This window comes from Pocillopora verrucosa, chromosome 4, assembly GCF_036669915.1.
Source record: "Pocillopora verrucosa isolate sample1 chromosome 4, ASM3666991v2, whole genome shotgun sequence".
NCBI lineage: Eukaryota > Metazoa > Cnidaria > Anthozoa > Scleractinia > Pocilloporidae > Pocillopora > Pocillopora verrucosa.
The window spans coordinates 2,871,928-2,880,098 of NC_089315.1; the positions used below are offsets into that span (position 1 = coordinate 2,871,928).

Genomic DNA, 8,171 nt, shown 5'->3' on the forward strand with positions numbered 1-8,171 from the left:
TCCTCGAAGAATGTTTTTAAAGTTACAGAACTTTCTTCCTCTTACAGTCCTCTTGTAATTCTTGTCGTTTTCTATTTTTAACAATAAAGGATCGAAAGCAGATATAATTATAGTATTGTGCATATACAATCTCTGTTTCAGTAGGAATAAATCAGTTTTATCCAAATAATTTTCTGACAGGAAGCTCTGAGGTCATTTTTTTTTAATTAATAAATTACACATTGGTCTAAGAAGAAAAACCGATTTTGCTATGCAGTTGAAAAACTTATCCATCTAATAAACTCACCCAAATATCTCTCACAACCAAGTATCGGACTCTTCGAAGAATGTTTTTAAAGTTGCAGAACTTCCTTCATCTTACGGTCCTCTTATAATTTTTGTCATTTTCTATTTTTAATGGTAAAAGATCGAAAGGGTATATAATTAGCACGCTCAATTGTGTTTACAGCTCCTATGATGTTATCCAATGTCGCACGATTTGAGATTCCAGGGTTGATATTGGCTTCAAAACATGGTGGATAATAAACATCTTGCGCTTCGACGTTGACTGTAAAATTTAGAACCTTCCGACAACTAACGTCTCACTCCGCACCTCCCAGTTTTCAGTTACACATTCTCACTATCTGTTTGTAACACAAAGTTAACTGCTGACAAAGGCACATAAATCACCGGAAACAAGAAGTTTCGAAACTCTGAAGCATTAAAAATAATTACGAGTACGCGTTAATGCACATTACTTAAAAGCAGTCATTGATTTCAATCTGCTATAAAGTATAAAAATGAGATAAAGAAATAAGAAGACAAAACAGATATGGCCATATTAAACTGGTCATACCCTCTGCCTTTAGAGTAATTATTTAATTGATTTCTTGCGCAGGAACAGATTACGAAACGGAAGACCACTAAGTTGTGAAAATCCTGTCTTTTCCTCTAAATCACATCCGCATCTAGAAAATTCTAAGGTCATAGCATTTTCATTCATCAATGTTTGAGAACAGTATCAACTACTCTGAAATTCGATTTTTCTTAACACCGCACATATTATGGAAGATAGACGAGTTGTCTTGATTAAAGACTAACAAAAATAGTTTATAAAGATTAGAAATATAAGCTCCATTTCTTTTACACTACTTTAGCACTGCTAGCAGCACTGCTTGGAGATAGATTGCTTCCTGTTTATGACTTCGTCACTGGTCATTGCTTTTGCTTCGGTCAGGTTTTTATCAAAATATTTCAAAAATGTTTGGTATCGAGCCCTTGGCAATTGGTATTTAAACCGGCGACACATCTCGAAAGCGAAAGTTTTGACGAAAAATTTCAACCCCCAGAGGAGTATTATGTTCCAAAAACATTTGGGACTATTTGCGCACAGATTTGAAGGTCCGTCTCTCTCGGTAAGTTACGAATCTTGTCATGATAATGTAATGGTAACGATATTTGCGAAGTTTTGGTAATACGTACGTACACATGATCGGGCCAAGATGAGCCAAAAATTAAAGAACATGCTCAGAGCATACCTAGGCCGAGAGTCAGTAAAGAACCTCTTTTATTTGCTCATTTTGCTTTTTGTAAAGCCAAATCTAGCAAAAATTCCGAATAGTTGGTTGGTGAAACATCTTTGTTAACGATATCAAAGCAAGCCGCACCACTAAGTGATAAAGAAAAAACGCATTTTTAGAACAGGAAAAGTTATGTCTCATTGATTTGTCCAACTTTCAGATAAGCCACGCACTGCGAACGCATCAAGAACTATACCACAAGGATAGACTATAATCAAGATTTATATATATATATATATATATATATATATATATATATATATATATATGTATATAATGGATAGCCTCAGCCTTGAAATATGACTTCCCTTTATAAAAAGATAGTCTACAAGGCATTTCTTGCTCACCTCCCACCACTTAAACTTCGTAATGTGGTCGAATTTTTGCGTTCTTAAAATTTACAATCAATGAGAAGGTACATATTTCAACAGCTCAGACGAAGATCGTAAAGCACTCTCCAAAAAACCTGATAAATCACGAATGGAAAAAATATTCGTTTGAACAGAAAGCTCATTACATCCATCCCTTACTTGCTACCTTGGGTAACTGTAGCTTCAAAATCTAATGGATAAAGTCGCAGAGAAAAGACTCGTTGCCTGATATTTATTATAAGTTCCCTTCCAAAATTGTGACAAGAGCTACAAATACACTGGCGAGACGAAATGCAAATTTGCCTCTCGACTGAAAGGGGACCAGAAAGTGATAGATCAAGACAATCGCAATACTCTGCACTAGCTGAAACTGTTGATTCTGGGAAATAGGAAACTTCACTCTCTGGGAACTCTGCTCAACGGCTTTCGTACAAGTGCTAACTGGCGTAACTGGCACCTTCTAGAATCTTGGGATTAAAAAAAAAGGAATCCACTGAATCGTAAAGATGGCATAAATATTTTTAGCAATAATTAATTAGCTCAAATTTTGCATTTTTCTCGATAGATATATTACACTCTCTCTCATTAAGACAACAGATCACGCTTTCTTTTCGCGCACCGGCATGATAACCCTCAAGAGATGTAAAATAAGAAAATCAAAACGGGATCTCGAGTATTCTCCCAACATTCCGCGTTGGTTAGATAGACTTTCTGGAACAGTATCACGAAGAGGCTATGAAACCCTCATTCTAAAAGGCCGCGTTAAATTCACAATAAATTCCTTTAATTTACAGTGTTTTTCTCCCCAGCTGTCGCTTTGGAAGACAATGATGATTTTGACCCGACAACCGACACAAACTGTCACCCTGATCATGTTAGTTTTTGTCATCAGTGGAACACGGGGATATCGCTTGGGACTTGAAATCATTAATGCGACATCCTGCGGTAAGTTACTCTTTTCAAATTTGACCTTAAAAAACTCTTTAGGAAAAATTACAGAATGTTACCAGAAATGGCACGGAAAATGAAAATTGGGAATCCCTCTTAGAAAAAAGGAATTGTCGAATTTCTTTTTAACAACTGACTTACTACTTTCTCAATGTCCGAAAGTTCGAACATTGAGTCAACGACTCACTACCCGTGTGCGATTCTTCGCCTTCGGCATTTTGTTGTTCGTAATTTCCACTGTCATGAAGCGTTTCTATGCTCAAAATTGACATCTTTCTTGTATTATATGCTTGGTTATTTATCAAGCGAGTTGATATTTTGCTACCGATAGAGTAGATGTGAAGAATGTAGCAGGAATGTTCCAGAGTCCTAGCGGATTTAGACCCCTCTAGATTCGGACCCATGGTCCAAATCGGCTAACGGATCCAACTGATCCTCATTTCACATGGAGACTCGAAAAACCGGGAATCCATTGTTAGTGTTCCACATTGAAATTCTGTTGCTCCATCAATTACTGATACATTAAATTTTTTTTATTGTTGTAGGCCGAGAACACACGCTAAAATTAGCATCCAGTTGTGTTTGTGTCGCTTGTTGTATTCCTAATGATTAAAAATAAGTTAAAATAACAGTCCTTTTAGATTTTTTTAGTCTAGTAAGTGTTTGGTCGAGTCGATTTACAATAACTTAAAACAGGCTTTGTTGGGGACGATATGCAGAGAACTCTTTTACGCGTAGCTGCACCAATACAAGTCATTCCATGATGGAGTAAACCTTCTTTTAAATTTAAACATTTTCACCATTTGACATTGCGTGTTGTTTTGACTTGATCTTCGTACACCTACGGTAAAAACTGAAAACGAGAACCTAAATTACAACTCACTGGGCGAAAGCGAAACTACAAAACGAGGCACATGTACTTACATATTTCTATGCGATAAACGGGTAGGAAAAGCACAAAACTTCAACAATCAAAATGAACACAGCACCCAAGGTCAACGAAATTACTCTCGCACTAGAACATGTGCTACTGATCATGTGAAACAGGCTTTACGAACGACTTTAGTAATAGTAGTTACTTCATTCTTGTTCAGAAACTGTTTAATGTTATTTAATTAAAAAATCAGAGTTATCAGAGATAAGAGTCAAAATCCGGGTTTTTTTTCTTAGACTAGACGCAATAGTCCCTACAACTGTTATGACGTTTCGTATCAATGTTGATTCGCATCAGAAGAAGCAAGAATATATTGCAAAAATTTCAATGGTTCAAATGCAGTAGTTTCGCATTTAATTCTTGAGTATACTGTACGACTTGCTATAATAAATGCTGCAGAACTAGAGCAAAATGGCTGTTTATTTTTATCGTTACTGAGGAATGTTATGTTGTGATTGAAAAGAACATCGACAAAAAGTTTACAAATTGAATTAGTTACCAAATATGATACAAACGATGCTAAAAGGAAAGTATGAAAGAGGGGTCCAAATCTGCGTAGAGGGGTTCATATCCGCTTACGAATTTGGACCGCGGATCCTAATCCGAATTCAACCGAATACTAGTGAAAGACTCAATTGGAAAAAAAATTATTTTTTGTAAACCAAGGTGATGCTCCATTGTTGCATTCTTTTCAGGAAAGTACGATAAGACTCCATTGTTTAAAGTTTCTCCATGGCCTTTCATTCCTGCTGGGATTTATGTTGATGGTAATATAACATTTACACCTGGTAAGTCGAAGTTGACGTGGAGGTGTTAATATTTTTGTTAACTTTCTTTTAGAAGTAATATCGTTGCAAAACCAGGAGGAAGGGTTATGAAATTCCACGGCTTGCAGAAAATCCATTTGGCATAATTACAATCTTTTTGACTGACAGGTGAATGAATTATAAAAGAACACAGGACGGATTAAGAACTCCTTGATTGGGCGATATGAATACATACGCAAGGCTTCCGAAATTGCAAATCCTTGTAGCATGCAAGACAAATTGCAAAACGTATATCAATGTCTTGTTTGAACCTAGTGTGGGGTATAATCCACCACGGAGTTTTTTCGTAGAGCACTGGACTGCACTGGTTTTATTCCATTTGGGAAATCAGACTTTCCACAATCGAGATCAAAATAATATACATCCTGCTTTGCTTAAGGACCAAGCCAAACATTTAACCCCTTTCTTATCAATTTGACCGAAGGTGTGTGTTATAAAATATCCAGGATTTGAGAATCGAGGTTACGAGAGAACGCTGAGTGCGATTGCAAGTAAGAGGTTCTCCAAATCTTCGAAACTAAAGGCCTCGGTAAATGAGATTTCAAGTCAGTGTATAACACCGAGGTATACTAAAATGATTGTCAATTATGTATCCTGCAATGCGTAAAGTTGTTAACCCTAATCGCAAATAATTTTCTATTTTCCGTTTTTATCAAACTTTTTAACGATTGCTGTGTCAACTTGCCGATTTCCACTGAAATCTTCCCTTTCCAACTCCCCTTGATGCACCGCAGATATTACTCTTTCATTACACTAGGATCTGTGCCGCGTTCTAACTAGTGCTTGCTTCTAATAGCGGTAGATGTTCTTGAAGCATCCGTACAATATGAAGCGGTCTCAGATGGCAAGGTTGTAATTAAGGGCTGGTACGACAATATATGCGATAGGCACCCATACTTGTGCAGCTTACCTGCTGGTGGTAAGTTCTCTCCAAAATAGAAGGGAAATAAAAAAGGAAGAAAGAAAGAGAGAGTGAAAGCAATGAAGGAAATAAAGGAAGCAAGAAAAAATGAAAAAAAATTTTCAAACATTTCCAATTAAAGCTGATCAAATATCCTGCTCTGCAGATTAAATCAAAATTATGCGTTCTGCTCCGTAAAATTCTACCTTAAACTCAAGAAAGCTAATCATATCAACTCAAAAAAGCCCAGTATACTTCTGAATAAAAATTCAACGAGTGTCAACCTCATATTTTCCCTTTAATAGTTGTTTACAACTGGTTCTTATTTTTCATATATTTATCCGTGTGATTACATATTGTCATACATATCTCCCGATTTTGGTGAAAATTCAACCAGTTTCTTTTTCCAAATAGTTTTTTTAACCGAAGGTATGAAAAAAATTGAGACGTATTTAAGAATTCAAAACGATGATCTTTCCAAATTGCTTTCATGACTATCTCTAACAGGAAGCCTGGAATGAAAAACAAAACAGACAAAAAATAGCAATGAAAAATTTAGTCAATCCATCCCTATTGATTAATTATCAATCCTATTTATTGCTCTTGGTGCGTGGCGTTTCATATTTTAAATAATAGTTGCGAATCTCCTCGTTTTTGTTTTGTTTGTTTTGTTTTAATTTTGTCTTGTAGAAACCAAAGTGTGGGCTTTATCTGGAAAACTGCCGCCCATTCCTCCAGTTTTAAAGGTAATTGATCAACTAGCGCAGCCCTGTCAGCTCACCGGTTTCAGGGCTAATGATTCCTATCTGATAGCCTCGCCTGCATTTCAGTCTGTCCTCTCTCCCTAGATTTGTTCTTGCTTATCAATCATAACAGTGTAGTTTTCGTCCTTTGCTATATGATTTTTTACATCTTTCTCACAGGAGCATGTACCTACATTTTTCAGCGAAACTGAAGCCGAACTCACCTGCAAGCACTCGTCCTATTGGCTCAAACTCAGCTTTTTCAAGGATATAAAATTCGTAGCCACCATCCAAAAAAGTTTCTAAAGAGTTAGCCCTTTATTCTGACCCAGGGCTAACGATTGAGACGTCAGCTTTGAAAACCCTTTAAGGTTGCCAGTTTGCATTATCATTTCAGTTGATAATTTTCCTATTAGCCCAACATGGCTATGCATCGAGGCAGCATCGCAGATAAATAAAGGGGGTAAGTTTCTAAAGAAACTGTGGTGCTGCGTCGGTGGGAGAGTATAGCAGGTGATCTAGTGTTAACGACTGAGTTGAAAACGTAAATTGGCTGCCGTAAAGTATTAAAAGGCTGACCTTTAGCGCGTTAGCCCTTCGTAAGAGCGATGGTATTAACGAGTGCTTTTCATTTAACCAATTTATTCTTACTTTCTCGTCACCATATTCCCACCGATAGCTTAGCACCTTTTTCTGCATATAAACCCACCATTCCTCCAATGGCTCCGACAAAGGGCTAACGCTCGAAACGTCTCCTTTTTTAACTCTTTACTGCCAATTTACGTTTTCAATTCGGTTGTTAGTACCAAATTAGCTAGGACGCAGCATCACAGTTTCTTCAGAAACTTAGCCGCTCAAATTATTAAAAAGAGTTGCAGTCGAGCATTGTGTCATCTTTGTGCGTTTATTTCAATATAGTGTTGCGAGCTATAAGCGTCAGCAGCCTTTCTCCGTTATCTTCTTTACCATTACATTGACTGCGCGCTTTTTCAAAAGCAATCATGACAGATGATGGTGTTGATCATTATCACTATCATTTTGACGATTTTTATCAAGCTGGGCATAGTTTGGTCTGTTCTTTCCTAGAAACAAGGGAGGGCCTTAAGTCAATGCATGTGCTCATTCTACTTTCATTTTATTCTTCAATCAATTAGAATCGAACCTATAACGCGAAAGCTCAATTTTTCAATGAAGATAATATCATGTTTCTCTGTGGTGAGCTCGTGGTCAAAGTATGGTGATAGACGAACAGGACAAAAAGGAGTCAAGACTCAAGAAAAGCATCAGGAAAAAAATTAGGCATGGGAAGACATGCAAAGAGTCGTCTTGCAACCAATGATACTGTAAAACAAGATTTTAAATTCTAAAAATAATCATTAAAGATAACTTTAGTAACTTTGAGTTAATGCCTGGATTACGTTTTTGTGGTGAGGGAATCAGCTTATTTGTGAAACAGCCTGGTATTTAAGACTGACATAGGAAACGGGGAACAATAAGAGGGCGGATCAGTTCGCGGGAAAAACTGTAAAGTGTAACAAAAATTACTTAGATTTAAATGAGAAAGATAGTGCAAGGGAGCTAGTGAAGCTGGTGAGAGCCTTTGAACTCTTTCCTACTCACAGCGCTTCCCTGAAAGTCATCATTTCAATCAAATATTTTAGTAAAAATGAGAGACGACTGATCTGTGTGTAATCTGGTGTGGTGAGTCGCATAGCGTACTCAAGACCAGGCCATTAATTAAAAAAAACCTTAAACATCAATTATGACAATGCAGTTTATTGCATGCGAGCAAAACTCGTAACCAAAAACTGCTTGTTGTTGGTGTCTATGGTTTTAGTTATCTAAAACTCGGCCGTTTTTTTTTTTCTGTCTGTTTTTGTTTTTCCTT

General features: G+C 36.8%; 1 protein-coding gene across 2 annotated transcripts; it reads left to right on the forward strand.

Moving 5' to 3' along the window:
• Nucleotides 1-1,237: 1,237 nt before the first annotated feature.
• LOC131794461 (uncharacterized) lies at nucleotides 1,238-7,684 on the forward strand. Of its 2 annotated transcripts, none has more exons than XM_059111980.2 (6): nucleotides 1,238-1,394; nucleotides 2,740-2,875; nucleotides 4,508-4,600; nucleotides 5,436-5,558; nucleotides 6,231-6,286; nucleotides 7,438-7,684. In XM_059111980.2, exons 1-6 carry the CDS (start codon nucleotides 1,338-1,340, stop codon nucleotides 7,522-7,524), a joined length of 552 nt encoding a protein of 183 aa, XP_058967963.2. In that variant the 5' UTR covers nucleotides 1,238-1,337; the 3' UTR covers nucleotides 7,525-7,684. The 2 variants fall into 2 exon arrangements, with proteins under 2 accessions (XP_058967963.2, XP_066021714.1); XM_066165617.1 differs by lacking the exon at nucleotides 1,238-1,394 and adding an exon at nucleotides 2,292-2,430.
• The last annotated feature ends 487 nt before the right edge of the window (nucleotides 7,685-8,171 follow it).

Coding starts and splice junctions, on each gene's coding strand:
- LOC131794461 (XM_059111980.2), top strand. CDS start 1,338: ATGTTCCAAAAACATTTGGGACTATTTGCGCACAGATTTGAAGGTCCG. Junction 4,601..5,435: donor TAATATAACATTTACACCTG/GTAAGTCGAAGT, acceptor TGCTTCTAATAG/CGGTAGATGTTCTTGAAGCA. Junction 5,559..6,230: donor GTGCAGCTTACCTGCTGGTG/GTAAGTTCTCTC, acceptor TTTGTCTTGTAG/AAACCAAAGTGTGGGCTTTA.